This window comes from Chamaea fasciata, unplaced genomic scaffold, assembly GCF_029207755.1.
Source record: "Chamaea fasciata isolate MVZ Bird 193981 ecotype frontalis unplaced genomic scaffold, bChaFas1.0.hap1 SCAF_10, whole genome shotgun sequence".
In the NCBI taxonomy this organism is placed as follows: domain Eukaryota; kingdom Metazoa; phylum Chordata; class Aves; order Passeriformes; family Sylviidae; genus Chamaea; species Chamaea fasciata.
Genome location: NW_027094095.1, coordinates 10334658 through 10353644, shown reverse-complemented (window position 1 = coordinate 10353644; position 18987 = coordinate 10334658). Strand labels below are relative to the sequence as shown.

General features: G+C 40.8%; 1 protein-coding gene across 1 annotated transcript in view; it reads right to left on the bottom strand.

Annotated features, from left to right (window-relative positions):
* CRB1 (crumbs cell polarity complex component 1) overlaps positions 1 to 18987 on the bottom strand; it is a 68918-nt gene that overhangs the window by 11794 nt on the left and 38137 nt on the right. Inside the window, exons 9-13 of the mRNA XM_066193067.1 lie at positions 15795 to 16701; positions 14419 to 14547; positions 11216 to 11465; positions 6995 to 7104; positions 4194 to 4281 (exon numbers count right to left, since the gene is read on the bottom strand). Coding sequence (XP_066049164.1) covers positions 4194 to 4281; positions 6995 to 7104; positions 11216 to 11465; positions 14419 to 14547; positions 15795 to 16701 — 1484 coding nt within the window. The remainder of the gene's footprint in view (positions 1 to 4193; positions 4282 to 6994; positions 7105 to 11215; positions 11466 to 14418; positions 14548 to 15794; positions 16702 to 18987) is intronic.

The window sequence follows — 18987 nt, the reverse complement described above, 5'->3', positions numbered from 1 at the left end:
TAAGGTGTACTGACTCTGAGGCTAACTTACCCTGCTTCTGGCCAGGTCTGTTTAACTCAGATGATTAACTCAGATCTCCTCAATACAGGCTGAAAGTAGCATTTTCTGCAGCGCATGGGGTCAGTTCACCTTTATCTGCAGGTGTAAGGTATTTCTGATAGAAGCCGTCTTAGCTTCCACCTGTCTCGGATACCAGAGTGTCTGCTGTGGAACAGGCAGCCTGAGTGGTTCCTCCTTCTCAGCACCATCCTTGATGCCTTATTTCTTACACAGTAGTTTTCAGTTTGGAGAATGCCTTTAAAGCAGCCTTTGGTCAGAGAGGGGAATTGAGGCATGAAATAGAAGCACAATTAGCCCATAAGCAGTTAGGCAGCCCATGGTGGAAACGGTGATTGAATTGAATCTCCTCCCTCAACCTGAACTCCTCCTGTCAGTCGCACCAGGGCATGGCAGCCCTGCCCAGCTCTGACACTGCCCCTCACAGTGGCACTGGCAGGTCTGCCTCAGGGTGTGCCCTCCAGGCTCTGCCTTGCTGGGTGTTTGCACAGTTGCTGGTGCAGTGACGCAGGGAGCCCTGAGCAGGAGAACTTGGGCCTGGCAGGTGGTCTTTCAGGGAGCTGTCGCCATCAGACATTTTTATTGTATGACATATTTTTTTGGATTGAAGTATGGCATTTTCTGTTGTTCAAACTGCAACATTGCATTTACACTGGTAATAAATCCTTCAAATGTCCCGACTACGGGTTTACAGTCTGCACTTAGACTAAACTCACATTTCCACATCAACTGACCTGTTATTTGTTGGCTGAGCACCAGGACTGATGCTCTTTCCCAGGATGGCCAGGCAGTGACCCCTCTCAGGCAAATACCCGTGAATGCAGTCCTCACTCCTCTGTTCCTAAGGCTCAACTCCCTGCCCTGTGGGACTGTTAGAGATTCAACCCTGCTTTGGTTTTATATATTTTCAGATATTGGAAGGATCTGGCTCCGCCAGCCTCGCTACCAGTAACTGCCTCACACCTGTGATGATCCATTTTGTTAAAGTACCTGGCTGTGGTCATTGTTGCAGTGTTTGGAGATTGTTTGGAGATCCTCTGTCAAAGTTCCACTCTGAAGTCTCACAGACCTGACACTTTGCTTGCTGGCTATCTGTATTTTTCATACCACAAATAAGCCATTTAATTCAACTAAAAATGCGATCAGTGATTTCCAAAATGCTCTTTTGTATGGCTCTGAGTAATACTTCTGATTGATACTTGCATCCTTCCCAAAGTGATATGAATTAGCAAAGCAATCAGAAAATCAGGCAAGTTATATGTATTTTGGCAGAAGTTTCATATATTAGTGTTTTCTCCCGGAAGAATACTTCTGCTTCCTCCTTCATCAGTAGTTTTGGGAGAAGATGGGAAGAAATTATCAGAAGCTAGGAATCTTTGACTCAAAACTTTCTGGGAGTGAAAAAAGCTGTTTCAGGTCTCTGGGTCCAGGACAGTTACAGTCTGAGCAGCCTGAGTGCTCCTCCAAGGCAGAGTGAATAGCTGATACTGAATGGAAATTTAGCTTTCCTGCATGCTCTACCTACAGAACTTCACTCTTTTGGAGATTATTGCTTAGCAGCAGGTTCTACCAATAACGCTTTAGTAGTTTTGAAGTGTTTAAAGCATCCTGGGGTAGGCTGTGGTCTCACTCTCTGTCCAGCTACTAGTGAAGAACAACATAATAACACTTGGGCACCTTACAGAGGTGTCCCAAGCATTCAGTTGAAATAATGAAGTCATTTTTCCTGTGTTCAGATACAGCCCAGGTGTTCAGTGCCGTCCCCATCTATTTGACTTTTACAAATCCATTTTACTTATGGTTTTCCTTATTTGTGCCATTTCATTTCCCTCCTTCCTTGTTCCTCCAGGATCTCCTTCAGAACCACTTTTTTTGATGGTTTCCAGAAATGGCAACACCGGCAGCACTGAGGGGTTTTTGGGACTCATCATTCCACAGACAGATCCACAGCTACCACTGGGATTCCACTGACAGTACCATCTACTAAAAGGACAAGGGAAAATTTGGGTGGGATAATAGCTTCCAAACCTCTAGAAAGTGATAGAAGACACTACCTTGACTACTGGCATTAGGTCTACCTTGAAGGATGTGTTACCTTTTTGTATGTACAGAAACCAAGCATTTTCTTTCAGCCTGAATGAGGTTTGTGTTTGATTAAACAATAAAGAAAGGACCAAGTGTGATTTTCCATGAGACACAGCTGTCCTGCCTGATTCTCATGTGCAATATTCTGATTAGTTCACAAAATGGTAGCATTTGGGATTAAAAAAGGCAACAGTGACATCCCTGTATAAACTCTGTGCCTATGCTGCCATTTCTCTGAGGGATTAGTGAGCCTAGATAAAACCAGACACATACATTAGCATCGGTGAATACAAAGTGAAATTAGCCTTGCAAAAGAGATGGTGTTGCCAGGCCCTCCCAGAGCTTAGTTTCTAGTTTGTCATTGATTTTAAGTGGAAGCAGGTTTGGGTTTTTCTTTGGAGTTTATTTTGGCTTGGGTTAGGGTTTTTTCGGGGTGTTTGGGTTTTTTTGTGTGAGTACTTTTGGTTTTATGTTGTTGGGGTTTTTTTGGTTTGTTGGTTGTAGGTTATTTTTTTTTGTTGTTGTTGTTTGTTTTTTTTTTTTTTTTTGTGGTGGTGGTGGTGGTGTTCCAAGACTATCAGCTCCCAGGTGTCAGCCAGGCTGTGCTCACACTATGCATCCTGTTCCTGCATAACTGATACAAAGTCAACAGGGGAAAAAAAAAGGTCCTGTTACAGAGTGAACAGGGAAGCAACTGCACCTTTAATTCACCCCCAAACAGTTACTGCTTGGAGAAGAGAGAACAGAGGGTCCTGTCCCTTTGGAGATAAGAGGAAGATAGCTGGTGATGTTACCAGTGCTTCCCCAGAAAGAAAGAGAAATATTTCCATTTATTTCTGTAATGGATAAATTAGACACCAAAGTATTGATGCGCTTGAGAATCCTCAGAATCCCTACTCCATCATTTCACAGGGACCACCAATTATCAAAGGTGTCTCCACTGGTGCAGTATCTGTACACTCTAAAAAATTACAAAGATTTTTAAAGCTGCTGATTTCCTTGTCCTTTGAATTACAGCAGTATCACATTTTTTACTTCAGTGCTTTTATTTTTTTGGAAAACTGAATAATTTGTTCTACCAAATATGATTTGAATAAATTTAGGGACTGTTGTGTTTGATGCACATTTAGATGGGTAGAATGTTTAGATATATGTGTAACAAGCTCTGCCTCTCCATTTAAATGGTTCTCTGTATCAAAATAGATAAATGTTCTTGATTGTTTGAAACCAAAATATTTTTCAGATTCTCAGGAACAGGAATTATTTTTTATTCCTTTTCAGTGGAGTAATATTCCATAAGCCTACTACGTGTGTAATTTTTTTCAGATGTCATTAGGAATGGAGTTTCATATCAAGAACTGAAAAACAGAAGAGAACATCAGATCTCATGAAGCATATCAGAAAAAAAAAGACAAATTTTAGTATCTGAACAATACAAGCACTGAGTGCATGAATGTGTTATAAAGTGAGAAATGACTGAAGTAAATACCCATGTGATGTGGATGTGGGTCTACAGGGAAAACATCAGAAGGTGAGAATAGGGAAGACAATGCCATTGCAACAGGAAGGGTGGTGTACAGATAAAACGTGTTAGTCTGAATACTGAAGTGTTATGTGAACACCGTGCTTGAGCTCATTGCTGTACTGCAGAGTGTTATGCTGTCATATCTCATCTGAGCTCCCTTTTCTGCTTATATTTACCATGCGCATTAAATATTCAACTGCTTTTCACTGATGCATGCAGTAATCCTGGCCTTGTGAGGAGCTTTCTTGTCTTTCCCAGCTAGGACACATTAGATAACCTTATTGTCTTTGCATCCTAATGTTTTTGTACCTTATGTTGTGACACACGTTGAATGTGTTTCATGCGATATCCTTTTAGAAGTTTTAGTTAAATCCTGTGTTTTGAATGCAGACTCATACAAAATAGCAAAGGGTATTAAGACGTTGTTCTGCTCTGAAAAACAACTGCAAAAATGGCATTGTGACATTTACAATGACTTCCAAAGCAGAGCTGCTCATTTTATAAATCTAAAGAAGTTTCCTCTTACCCCACATTCGACCTGGCACTGGAATAAAGCTGAGCCCTCTCTGGCTCCTACCATCAATGGTAACGATTCTGCCATGGTGGGTGATCTGCAACCACACAAATGATGTGAAAACAAAAAAACTGCAGCTTTTCCCCAGCTCAGTTATGCTGATTCTGCCAGGCTAATTAAAATTTTACTTCAGTCATTGAAATAATCTTACTTCAATAGCTTACCATCAGACTGTAACACGTTTACCTGGGCTGTACAAGCAGTTTCCCTGATGAGGGTTTTCTCAAACCTAGTAAGGTACTACAGAGAGTAAATTGCAAGTACCAGGAAATGCCCGTTTATGCTTCCAGCCGCAGCCTTGCAGGATGTAAGTTACATAGCCCAGAGTGTTTATTTCCTCCCCACAGCCTGCTCCGTGTCTAGGTGAGAGTTGGCTTCTGCCATTGATAGTTCTGCTGAGCCAGGGCTTGCTCCATGCTTGGGCAGGAGTGCCAGCAGGAATGTCATGGCACCATGAGTGCTGCAAGCTGAGGGCATCAGTTGTGAACAGGGATTCAGACCTCTCTCCACTGGCCCTCAAGCACTTCTGGGTTCAGTATGATGTTAGAACATGCTAGTGAGTGGTTTCAAACCCCTCTGATTTCCTGAGGTTGGATCATTTGAGGCACCTCACCCTCAGTGGAAACAGGACAGGGCACTTCAGAGAATGGTGTAATTTTCAAAATGTTACACTGTCCATACCAGTCTTTTTCAATAGGCTGCCAGAGCTCTGGAGAAGACAAAAGTCACAGCAGGTACAAACACGCTCCTCATTAAGACACCAGCCTGATGCTCCCCAGGAGCTTGTCCTGACCTTGCTGCCTCGAGCCCTGGCTGTTCCTGACACATCCGAAGAGAGCCTGGAGCTGACTCCCAGGCTGGGGGAGACCCTCTGCTCCCTCCCTGCAGGCTGTGACAGCTGGAATCAGCTTTTCATTGACCTGGGGCACCCACAGCTCCTCAGCTCGTGCTGTGGACGAGCAGCAGGTGAGTGGCCTGTCTGAAACTCAGGCTGGCAGGTTCAGTGGACTTACCCAGCTTTTCTTGTTCGTTTTGCCACACTCCTGAGGCTGGCAGCTGAAAATCACTGCCTGAGTGTTGTCAACATTGGGTATTCAATCTTAGGCTAAGAATAAAAATTATAATTTTTCCTTAAAATGTATTTTAATAAGAACTTTAAAAAAAAAAAAGTGTTTTATTTTTGTTCCTCTATTGCTCTCAAGGTCTTCTCCTGGGAGCAACTATCTGCTTATATGGAGGCTGAAATATGTGTATAAGAGCAGAAATACCAGATATCTAGGGCAGAATTTTTCAGTTTGAAAGTGCTTCCAATATAGCTACCCTAATTTTCCAATGTTCCTATTTTTTCCAGTATTTCTACCCTAATCTCACAAATCAAAAAATTCTAAAGTAGACCTGCATTAGGAAAAAGCATAAATTCAGGAAAAGCATAAATTCAGGACAAGAACAAATTTCTACTGATGGTGAAGAGAACGAAGTGCTTTCAAAGTTTTGCAATCTCAAGACAGAAATTGATGGGAGTACTGGCTTGGAACTGCTGCAGAGTGGAAACTTAACTTGCATGGGCTATAATTGTTATTAGATCACTCTATAAACCTTAATAACAAAATACTGTTGATATTTCTGAGTACAAAGTACAAGGTAGAGGTGTCCAAGAGCAAAGCATGCACGTAAAGCCACAGTGAGATTGGGGGAAAACAGTCTGGTTATTTCATTCCTGATGTCCATGTCTTTTAGTCAAATTATAATTATCCATTAATAGCCTCATAAGTATGAATATGTAAATAGCTACGGAATGCATTATTCATGAATCACCAGGCATTAATTATTGTAATTAAGTATCATTTGTTACGTTCATATTACTAACCCTTCCAGTTAATGAATACATTAGCTAATCACTGTAGAGCAGAGTCAATCAAAATTCCCTGTGTCTGTGCTATGGAAGCCTGAGAGAGTTTTATTGAATGTAGATTCAATATTGAACATATCCAACATGCTTATCAGTGTATTTTTAATGACATTAAGTGTGAATCATAACCTCCAGTGTATGATGCTTGTCCTTGTGCCCAGGAGGATGGAATGGTACCAGCTGGAAGAGAATGTGGAAGCAGCAGTGGTGCAGCATATGGCAGCAGCTCTGTGGACCAAGGAGAACTTTAACTCTGGGACATGAAATCCACCTCCACTTTCAAGTCTCATGTATATTCACACGTGCAATCGGAGAGGGCGTGTGTTTTGTGAGGGAGTGCTGTCCCAAAGGTGCTGCTGGTGACAATGTTCAAGGAACAATTTCAAAGCTCAGCTGGAGCTGTTTGCTAGGCAGTGCCTTTGCCAGCACCAGCAGGACACAGCCCTGCCAGGATGTGCTCCCAGTCTAATGGGGCTCAGGGCACTCCTGAAACACGAAGTAAAATGAACAACCCAGCCCTGGCTTTTGTCTTTACTCCCTGGAGATCCATTTCAACTAATAGTAATCTCACTAACACAGAAAGAAGATTTGCTGCAGCTTTTATTTCATTGCCTTTTTAGGATTATAGTTCTTAGAACCAGGCCTTGTGGGTTTTGAAGTAGAAATTTTGAATAATTTATTGCAAACAAGAGTTTCATTGTTTTTCGGGAGGATCACTAACTCAAGATATAAATATGTAAGTTCAAGTGCTGAAAGTTAATAGAAACAAGTAAAATGCCCTCTTGGCTGAACTTTTGGCTGTCAGGACAGAAAAAAATGTTTTCAAAGAAAGAATGAAATCTTGATTTCATCACTGTTAGTTTGAAGCAGATTTTTTCCTATTTTTAGGTTCACCAATGTACTGTAATCACATGCAGTGAGTAAAAGATTATTGGATCTAGTTTCCTCAGTAATCTGGGAGTAAGAGAATCTAAATAAGCATACATCAAGGATATTTTCAAATTCACAAACACATGGGCTCTTTGTAGTTAAAATTGTCCTAAGATATTGCTGCAGAGAGGGCTCAGTCAGAGCTTGGTTTTTCAGGGCCAGAAGTAAGAACAGTGGTCAGTAAAGACAATCTGCCACTCCCTGTAGACACCTCCTCAGTGAAATACCCCTCGTGCATTTTCCAAACACAGTGAAGAATATGCTTTCATTCATCCCACAGCTGATGTAAATTCCTTTGCTCTCCCTTCCAGTGTATCCATCACTGCTGTCTTCCCCCTCTTTTCAGAAATCTTAATTCTGCCTCAAGCCCAAACACTGTTACTTCTCATTACCCAGCTTTCTGAATGACAGTCACTGGCATCTGAAAAACAGTTTGGTATCATAGAGGGATCCCTTACAGATATTAACAACATGAAGCACCACAAGCCATACCTCCAAAAGCCTTGCTTTTTGGCTTCCTTTCATTTGCATGTCTTGCATCCCTCCTCTAATTCTGAGTATACTGAAGTGATGATTTCCCAGCCTCTTCTCAATGCCCAAATTAGTAGAAGTGTGTTTTGATATTTCTTTTTTTTTAATAAATACTGATTTTCCACAAAAGCATGAACTTGGCAGGGAGTTTGTGTTCTTAATTTAAAAAAAATGAACTATCAAAGGATTTGAAGTACAATTGCAACACTGGAGATGTCTGAAGATCTTGCTATTGTATCTTAATATAAAACACGAATAACGGCCTTTTCAGCCCCTTGAATTCTAAAAAATCTTAGCAATTGGATGTTTTTCACAAAAAGATTAGTACTATGTCATTTTTCATCCAGCTATTTTTTCATGTTTGCTTCTATACCTGTTTCCCTTTATTTGTTTGACACCTGCATCTCTTAAAAAAATATAGAAAATTGGTTAACTCAATCTGGCATTTGTGTATTTATCTTCTGACTGTTAAAACTAGAAAAATCAAGTCTGCAGGACTGCAGCCGGGGTAGTTGGAATGGCTGAAGACCTTCAGTGAGAAGCACCCGCCTGACCCTGCCCTTCCAGAACTCCTGGAAAACTCCGGGATGAAGCAACCTTGATTGGTGTGTGGTATTCCTGTGAAGTGTTCAGAAAACATGGCACACTGAAAGCAAATGAACAGAGCCATTAGCAGGAAATGAGGAGCAGAACAAAAGAGACAAAGGCAGAAGGTTTATTTTGTGTATAAAGGTAGGAAATTTATGTACACGTGCACAATGCAGTTGAGGATACAGAAGTACAAAGAGGAAGAGAGCAGCATTTCTGAGGCCAGGAGATGTTTCATGATGACAAGGCATTAGAGGAAGGAAAGAATTCAGTTTCAAGGGAGTGTTTTCAGTAAAAGAAAGAGTGAACTGATGCCCCGCGAATAGAGTTTAGATTAATAACTTGCATATTGCTGTAAAGTCATACAAAACCTGCGTTTAATATTGCATAAACACTCATATGAAGTGTCTAGTATCGAATCGAAAGAGTATTGGAATCTCTATGCAAGTTGATTCTTTTTGTTTTCACATTCTGGATTTAGGTCTAATGTCAGACATACTGTTACTACATTTATTGCTTTCTACCTTTCTTCAACATTAAGACTGTGATGAAATTTTTGCTAAATGTAGTGTGTCCTGTAGTGTATATTCTATAAAATACATAATGGTTTAATTTAGTTATGTGGAAACTGAACTAAAACCAGTGAGAAAAAAAAAACCAAACCAGACTTCATTATTTTCTTAATTATAGTTATTTAAGAAAAAAAAAATGGTTTGAACAGCTTTGATTTGGAGCAGTATTTTTTCTCATTTGAATTTTAAAAATTTCTTATTTCTTTGTCTTTAGTTAGCATTCTGAAATAGGATAGTTTTTGTTTCAAGTTATTTGTGATTAATTTTTCATTTCAATAATACTGAACTGAATAATGTTTTTAGCTACGATTACAGTTTGGAATGAAATTCCCAACATGTTATTATTTTAGATTTCCCCACATGAAAGCTATTTTCCAAAACTGTATTTTCATTGGAATAAAAAAATCCAAAATGCAGTCTGGTTTTGTTCTTTTCTCTTTGCCTCTGTTCTACAATTCAGTATTACATGTGGCTGCCAGTAAGATAACTAAACCTATATCTGATAGTATTTATAGTTTTGTTTCTGACACCGCTACATTAATTTCATCTCCAGTGCATTCCCATCTAGTGTTTATTGATTGCTTATAAAGAGGAAAGGATTTTTTTGGTTAAATATATATATTTAAATTATTTATTTTCAATAAGCGTTTAACAAAAAAAATTCCCTAATCACTTTTCAGGTATGATAAAGCCAGCAAAGAAATTATCCTTGTGTACAATTCTCCTGGGTAAATACACTGTGCTTAACTTTCATGCTAAGGCAGATGCTAGGAACAGGAATATGTGACAGGGATGAATCATAATTTTTTTCCACAAATGTGCAAAAGTTTGTTTGGTTTTTTCCCTGCCCCCCTGAAATAGGAGTAGGGTTTTTAACAGCACAAATGTTGCTGCATTTGTGCTCTGAATTGTACTCAGAAAAATAACAGACTTGGGGGTGTTTATGAACGGTGGAAATTAAAAATAGTCTTGATCCACTGTCTGATCCATATCCTGCTGTGGCGAAACAGAAACCTTAACATCTCACTTGGGCACATTTCAGGGTGTCCTAATGTCACTGGAGATATAAAGGGGGGATCTGCTTTCCCTGGATACACCAGGTCCAACCCGCAGCGGGTTAGGGTGGACTGATGAAGGAACAGGGACAGGTTTGAAGTGGGGGAAACTGATGTTAGTGGTTTCAAGGACTTCTCCAAAAGATCAATTGTTCCCTCTGGAGTCAGAAAACCTCCCAGTCTGGTGTTAGTCTTCCCTATAACTCTGCTACCTGCCATCTGGCTGAATAACAAAACACCACCCTATACATGCTTATTTTTTCGAATCCTCTCTCAAGGACACTATTCAAATGACTACAAGGGTTAGAGAATCCATACAAATGTAATAATGAATGTCCAAATAAATTATTTCACCATTCATAAATGGGATTTTGTCTTAAAGAATGGTTAAAAAACCCTCAAAACTCCTCACTTTGTACAAATGTTTAGTATCTAACAATGTATTTCAGTTGTCTGCACTCTCAAAGGCAACTACAATGATATTTTGCTATAATATTTTTGTAAAATCTCCTGGTGCTCATAATTTTCAGATCCCTTTTTTTCATTCTTTTAAGAATCTGTGGACAACCAACCCAATTACCTTGCTTGCTTCTTAAGAAGGAAAAATCCCATCTTTTTTTTTTGTCTGATGACACTGACCCACTAATAAATAAAACAGATTGATTTAAATTTATAGAAATCTTTAAACAAACAACAAATCTGTGATTTTGAAGTCTGAGATACTTACTGGGCCTTTCTTGAAAGGGGGAATGTTGGTAAAGATTAAGATGGTTGTATTTTATCTCAATACAGTACATTGGAGGTGTAGAGGCTACTGGAGCAGAGGATCAGGATTAGTGATATCAGTGCCGGATTGACACTAATTCAAATGGATGTGGGAGCCTCCTCAGCATGTTGTCAGTTGCTAATCCAAACCATTACCTAATTATCCCAAAATATCCTGTACGATTTCACAGGTGTGAGGCCTAACTGGCAAAGGAACAGCAAGAAACATGGTGTGTGATGTAAAGATAGTGACAACCTGGAAGATTTAATTTAAGATTAGAATCATTGAAGGCGGTGAGTCTTTGCTAGTCAATGCAGTAGGGTTTGAATACCATCCTCAGTAAATGTGACAGTTGTGTTGCCTGTTAGTTGTCCCACTGTCACCCACTGGCAGTCTCCATGTGGTGAAATGCTCTGATGAAGGTGGGGTGAACTCTGTAACACCTGCTAGTATTTGTTCCAAAACTAAATCGATTAACTAAACCAGATCTGAAGCGATTCATAGAAAAACCAGTCAAAGAAATATAAAACAAGTTTTAGAACTCTAATATTTGTACTGCTTTGCTAAGCTGGTTAGTCAAGGCATCTTCTGCTGCAGTGAAACGAAAGTTTAAAGACTGCTCAATAGTCTTCCTGATCACCCCACTCGACTGCTGGCTCGTCATCCATTCGTAGAATGAGATAGGAGAGAAGCTGAAAGAGATTCTGCCACAAGAGCAAAGAGACAAAAAAGGAGAGGTCGCTTACATCGATCTCACAGCGGTCGCCAGCAAAGTTCACGTCGCACAGGCAGTGGAACTTGTTGAGGAGATTCTGGCAGAGGCCTCCATTCAGACACGGGTCAGAGCTGCACTCATCAATGTCCTTCTCACACCTGCAGGAAAGACTGCCAACAGTCAGCCTCTGAAACTGGGCATCAAATGTGGCAAACAGGCACAGTTTTCATACAGCAGCTTTGTGGGGGGAGGGAGAGGAAGATGCTCTGCAGCGTATTTTCACACATGTTTATGGTTTTATTAACTAGCTGATTAGCACCACTCAGATTAGCACCTGAACTTCCTGTATGATTTTCAAACACAGATAGTTAAGCAGGCAATTTCATCTCTGTAAAGCACTTCATGGTTAATGGTGCTTGGCAAGGTGCAACGCAAGTTCTTGTACGATTTCAGAGCCAGCTCTGGTGCAAGCTTGCTTGTCCTTTTTGTTGTTCCAGGAGGCTGATGGCAGAGTTTCCTCCTCAGTAATCTGAATATAAGTCAAACAAATGTGTGTTTTTTCCCAGCTGTGTGTTCCTGGAAATACTCAGCTGCTTTTTTTTTTTTTTTTTTTTTTTTGGGGGGGGGGGTGTTAACCTTTTTTTTTTCCCCCTCACTTTGGAACGCCAGTAGATCCCAGCACAATTTCCTATCCAGTCTCTCTGAGACAGGCTCCAAAGAAGGTAAGAATGGTGCAGAACACATTTCATAAGCCTTAATGTGTATCATTAAATTTTTTTGAGCTATTTCTGGTGATACAAGAAATTGGAGTTATAATTTCTCAAGGCAGCCAATAGAAGGATAATGAGAGAGATCTGAAAACTACTAATTTGGTGATTTTCTGCTCTGACAATGTTCCCTTTTAATTTTCTGCTCCCTTTTTTAAAAATACTGCAAAGCATTATTCCTACTTTTTCCAGGTAAAAATGCAGGTTTATACCTGGAGAAGAAGGTGATAAATTCTCTCTGAATTTTAAGGAATTTCTTTGTTTAATCATATTCATAACCAAGCAATAACATTTTAATCTTACATCAGAGAAGAGCACTTTTTTATATTAAACTCTTTTACTCTATTTATCTAAACTTCTTTCAATAGCTAGCTTAAATGATAAATTATATTCATATACTTCAAATAGCTAAGTTATTTGTCCAATGTATGAAAATTGTATAGCTATGAAGTTATCTGTGCGAATTTAAAAAAAGCCAACCTCCTCTCAAATCTTCCAGGGAATAAGGTACCTGAATCCAACTGAGTTTCAGGAACACTTAAAAACCCGAATCCCTTTACGTAATTTTGAAAGTTCCAGCCTGAATTAAATTACAAATTTGTTTTTGAGAGAGAGCTCTACCTTTTTTATGGAGGTTAATCTTAACACATTTCCCTTTCCACCTGCTATTAAGTTCATTGGGCTTTTTTAAAGTGATCCCAAGTCAATTGATTGGCATAGACTTTCTCTATACTGTGCACCAGTGGCTGTCTGAGGGCTGAAATATTGTCTTAAAGGAAAATACCTGCTTTATCAGTCTAATACATAAATACACAATAGGATTTGGTTTTAATTTTCTTACTAACAGATATATTTGAATTTGTTCTGAAAAGGAAAAAAAAAAAAAAGGAAGGGATGAAATGTTCTCATTTGATCTAGTGGGACCTCCAGGCACAGAAGTAGTGCTGGTTTTTGGTTTGGCAGCCTGGAGGAACAGAGGCCAAATGGGCCATTTTAGAGCCTGGAGAAGCAGTGCCACAGGCAGTTACAGTGCAGCTCACCGGGCACAGGGCTGCTGCTCAATATGAGAACCCTGGGAACTGTAAAAGAGAGATTATTGCCAGCCAGTGGGATGGATGGAAGGAAAGCTCACTCCCAAAGCTGCAGTTAGCAAGTAGGCTGGCAGGGGAAGGGGGACGGAAAAAGTGCTTTCCTGCTACCTCGAAGTCCCAAGAAATGCACGCAGTGCAGAAGTGGCTATGAATATGTTTTTACTTCTTAAAACTTTATTTTATTGAATCCTTTCCCCCTTGTTGAATATTGTGAGGTGGTACACAGGCGACCTGGCTGTTAACAGTGCAATTCAAGTGTGTCTGCCAACTACGCTGTGCATGGAGTGGGTGGAAATCTTCATTTCATGTCTTTTATAGCCTACCGTACTCTTTCCACAAAATCAGTGGGCTGGTAAGTTTTTGAGAGAATGAAAACCTTTTGTTGGAAACTTCTCTGTGTTACAGCTTGGTCTTGTTGAACTTTTGGATATTATCCTCTGGCATAATGCTAGTTTCATCTAGAGTATGTACAGTTTTTCCTGTCTCTCTATCCAAAATGCCCTTACCTGTCCAGGTTATGACTGGGACAATGCCTTCCTATGTTTCTGCAGCACCTGAAGCCCTGAGGCTCTCAGCCCTCCCTGCTCCAGCGCTCTTTGAAGGCCAGTGTTAAGTGTGAATTGTGCTACAAGATACAAATTTCACTGTGAGGAAGGTCCCTCTGTTCCAGGCTAAACAATAACATGTGCAAAGTATTCCTTAATCTCTTCTAAAAGTAATCATTCTATTTTGACACTTCAGCATTCAGTAAGAGAGTGTGGTATGCCACTAGGTATGCCACCTCTTACCATTCCTGTGATAGAACAGATTGTATAATCGCAGCACAGACATGTGAAAATGAAACAGCTTTGTGTATTCATGTGCCAGAGCGTATATAGGTTTACATATATGAGCAGGATATGTGTGTTTGTGTCCCCACCTATGGAAAGGCAACATTTTAACTTGTCATATGAAAATCCCGCACGGAAACAAAACTAAGACACAGAGAAGCAAGTGTGCAGTGCTGTTTAAGAAATATCTTGGGCAGGATTACTGGTGCTGAATTGGACTAAACCTTGCTGCATTCATTCGTGATTTTTATCTAAAACCGCAATACTTCAGACTCTCAGAGTCGCTCTAGCAAGGAACTGCTGCACTTGAACAGCTGCTTTGTCTGTATTTCTGCTAGAGGGCTGGCTGTTACCCTCTGGACTCTTTTGGAACATCTTTTGGAAGAGGTGCTCCCCAAGGATGTACAGGACAAAGGCTCTCACCGTTCTCCCACAAACCCCGGCAGGCATACGCAGGTCAGCTCGCCGCCAAGGTCGGTGCAGTTGCCGTAGTTGAAGCACGTGAGGTTCCTCTCTTCATTCCCACAGACTGTGTAAGGTAATCTTCGATACCTGGGTAAAAAAGAAGGCAGCAGCAGTTATTTTCACTGTCCTTGTGTCTGGATGTCTCATGCTCTCTGAGCTGAAGCAAAGGAGCAGGGTATTGCCCAAAGGAACGACAGCTGGAACTCAGATTTAAGGCTCCCAGAACATGTTCTGCCTAACTTTTTCAATTTGATGAATTTAATTTTTCTTTTCCAAATATTTACTGGCAAATTAATGATTCCTTTCTCTTAAAAAAAAAAAAAAGAAGGTATCACTCTACTTACATTACTGATGTGGTTCTGTGTGATACCTGGACAGCTCAGTATAAGAGTTCAAAAGAGAGGGACTTAACATACAAGATAAATAATATTGGGTCAACATAAGGCATCTTCAAATCTGAGGATGTCCTCACTACTCAGAAAAATTCAACAAAACCTGTCAATTTTAGTAATAATATCCTAAAAGATTGTAGTTGGGTGGCATGAAGATGATTGTCTGCATCCTTTGGGCTGCAGCAGACTGGATTTGCTGGGAGTCCTCTGAAGGAAGGAGAAGGATTTTGCCTTCTTGGAGAAGAATTGGACATGCTTAGAGGGGAGAATTTTATGGGTGTACAGAGAAGGGCAATTAAAGGGAAAAGCCTGCAGCCTTTCTAAAGGAGAGTCTGGGAAGAATAGGAAACAGCATGTGAGCAGTGTCAGAAGCTACGGCAAAAGTGGGCTGTGTGGTGTTTGCAGCCACCAGGACTGAGAGTAAGCTGGGAGGAATACAGCAACCCAGAAAAGATGCTGTGGGTGGGGAGAAAAACTTCTTTTCCTATTGCTGTTTTTTCTTACCAACTCTGAATTCCTGTATTTATAGCTCTAGAGCTGTATTACTCTAAAAAAATATTGTTTTAGACATTTAAAAACCTTATGATTTTTTTTTTCTGAAAAGAAGATGTAGCACATGTATTTTCAAGCTCTGGAAGATTTGTAATCTTGTCATCAGCTCACAGGACCAACGTTGGCAGCAGAACAGGGCAGCAGAGTTGTGCCTTATTCCTTCAATCCTTGCCTCATCAGTCTCTGCCTGAGCTGGCAGCTCTCCCCTGTCTCAGTACACATCTAATTGATCTGTACAACTTTCTGTACTCTACATACATCGACTCTGCAGCCATGATTAATATAGAGACAGATGCAAAACATCTGTGTTTAAAACAAAGGCATCAGTGGCATAAAAGCCCTTCAGAAGAGACTTGACGAACTCATACAGATCAGCCTTGTTTACAGTACCTGCAAAACCTCCCCGTGAAGTTGGCAGCACACAGGCAGGAGTATCCATTAATCCCATCAACACAAGTGGCCCCATTCGTGCACTGGTGGCCACGGCAGTCGTCTATGTCCTCCTCACAGTTCTCCCCAGTGTAACCAGGCTCACAGCTGCACTCATAGGAGGCAATCCCATCTGTGCAGTTCCCGTGGATGCAGGGGTTTGAAGAGCACTCATCAGTGTTGACTTCACAGTAGGTGCCAGTCCATCCATCAGGACATATGCAGCGGTAGGAAGTGTACAAGTCTTCACATATCCCCCCATGCATACAGGGGTCAGAGCTGCAGAAATCTGCCTGCAAGCAGCCGGTAAGAGCAGGGTTTGCAGATATTTTGAGAAATTGCTCCTCTTGAGGTTTTTTAGTAGGGATGTCAGCATTTTCGAAGTACGAGAGGTAAATGCCACTGATTTCTATGGTGCTCATGCACCCTCGCAGGCCATCCAGGCTGTCAAAAGCCTTGTCGGCCACATAGATGTCTGTCTCTTCTCTTAAAAAGTTGAGGCTTCCTGCAGCAGCTGTGCTGGTTGCTGTGTCCTTCTTGTTGTCTATATCCATGTGCCATCTGGAGGACTGGGACAGGGGCTCCACCATAGAGACCACCACTTGGTGCCATTTGCCATCGCTCACAGGCACTGAACTTGCAAGGGTCAGCCTGTAGAAGCTGTTGCCACTTTGCAATTGAAACAGGAGTTTGGAGTTGTGGATACTGATGATGACAAACTCAGGCTCCCTCTCTGCATACAGCAGGATCACGTCAGTGTCCCTGGTTCGAAAGCCAAAGACGATATTGGTGAGGTCTCTGCTGATTTTCCCATTGCTCCTGTAAAATATCGCGCTGCTCCGGCCGCTGAACAGCGCGTTAGCAAGACCTGTGCAACGACAGCAATTGAGAAACAGGGCCAGTTTTACACCAATACACGTGGAACAATGTCTCTCCAGGGCACATGCCATATAACTGCGTTTGGGTTTGCTGAAAGACACTCAAATTGCACCAGTGTTTCAGTTATCCTGGTCTGCCCCTCATGGCTGTGGAAATTACAGGGCAGTGCCAGCATTAGCTACAGTGACATCCAAAGGGTATCATCACTTGATGAAGCCTTGCATCATCTCAGGTTAATATAACTCTAATATCACTCTAATATACAATTCTACATTACTGTTATCGCTCTATCTCAAAAAAACCCCATACATTTGTCACTTTATGATTGTTTCCTAAGTACAGGCAGCTAGTCATTCTTTCTGACAGATCTGGATGGGGTGAACATTTCTTCCCAATTCCTTTTTTCTTAGGTGTGTCTTAAGGTGTTTTATGAAGTATTTGATTGGATCCCAATTTCATCTCACTGATGCAAAAGGATGAATTTAATGGAAGTCAGTTGATGGAAAGCCCCTTGGAAATCCCTGTGAGCAGAGTTGTGCCTGTCATGTTCAAAGGAAGCCTCTCCTGGTGGGCAGGCACTGCCACAGCCCTGTGCTGGTGGGACTGGGAGGGCAGCAGAACTCAGCTCGCACTGCTGTGAGTGAAAATTGATGGGCAACGTTGTGGCAGCTTTATGGACATCTTCACAAAGGTATTTGACACCTTTCATTAGCATGGTTTCTACTAAAATGCACTTACTCACTGGGCTGTAAATTTAAATGTTCTGAGGTTTCTGAGGATTATAGACAGGGAGGAGAGGAAGGAATGTCTTCTGTCTGTACTTCAGAAAAAAATAGCTTTGAAAGATCTGAGATAAGATGGGTTTCTGAACTATCTCTGGGCTTAGTAAATGTTGAGGAAAAGAACCCTGTGAGTCTCAGTATGAATTAATTGACTTCATATCCTGATGCCAAGGCAGCAGAGGTATAACTGCATTTCCTGGTGCTGTCTTTCTCATAGAAAAAGTTTCCTAAGAGGAAATCATACTAAATTAAGTAATTAATCATACTAATATGAAAACAAAAGTCAGAGTTTTTCAAGATTATTCCTGTTTTTTTCAAATATCTCACAAACCTGCTGTCTTCTTTTCAGCAGAAGACACAAGGCAGAGAACTCACTGCCCAGGAAAGCTTTTATTTTGTTATCCTGTGTTGAACAAGTTTATCATGTAGCTAAGAATACAACTAGTTTAAAATGCAGTTCTGTAGTGCAGGAATTTGTGAATATGAATTAGAGAAACTCCCTACTGTTGCCACATAAACCAGCACAGAAATCTAAAGGGGATGACCTTGAGTCATTGAAAGTGTAAATGAACTTGAGTACAGCAAAGGAAACAGTTCAGGTATTTTTCACTTCACTGTCTCTGAGTGTTTCTGTTCTACCCTAACATGCAAAAATAAATTTTAGGAGAGAATGTATTTTGATGTTATCATGAAAGACATCTCTGAGAGGAGCAAGTATTTTAATTTCAGTTACAATTTTAAGCCATCCTGTAATGCTGATCCTAACAATCTGCATAAAAATAGTATCACATTGGTCTGTCTATGATAGAGATCTTTTGTTGACCAGCCTTCCCACTCCCGAGTCAGCCATTCTGACAGCTTCCATCACACTGAGTGGGTATTTCCCTTCTCTCATAGCTTTTTGTTAGGGCTCTCTTCAGTAGCAAAACAAAAGAATATTTCTTAAAATCCTTACTTGCTCTTTTCAATTCCACTCCAGGATGGGAAGGAAAGTGGAGAAGGAAAGAGATGTGCAGGGTGATTAATAATCCTAAGATAGCTAATGGTCATCAGTTTTCAAATGGACTGCTTGGCATGCAGGAGCTTCTTAGGAAGGCACTGCTTGAACAACAGCACTGCAGGTATTGAGGTGACTTTCTCCAAAACTATTCAAGATTTAAGAATGTGAAATGACGCAATGTAAGTTATGTAGCTTGTCTTTTCTGGAGGATGGAGAACGTTCTAAGGTTAATCCAGCACTGGATATCCTTTTATCTCTTTGCAGTGCAAGTGTGAGGGCAATGTGCTGATCTACTAGACAACCTTGACTAGGTGGGCTGAGTAAGCCAAAATCAAAGTTCCTGTAAACATCAGTGTCTGGGTCAGGGGGTCTGGGGGAGAATTCCTGGGTTTGGTAGGGCAGACTCTTCCCATTAACATTGCTCAAAACTGACATAACTATTGTTTTAATACAGAAATAACATTTGAATGAACTTTAAAGGCAGTGAATACTT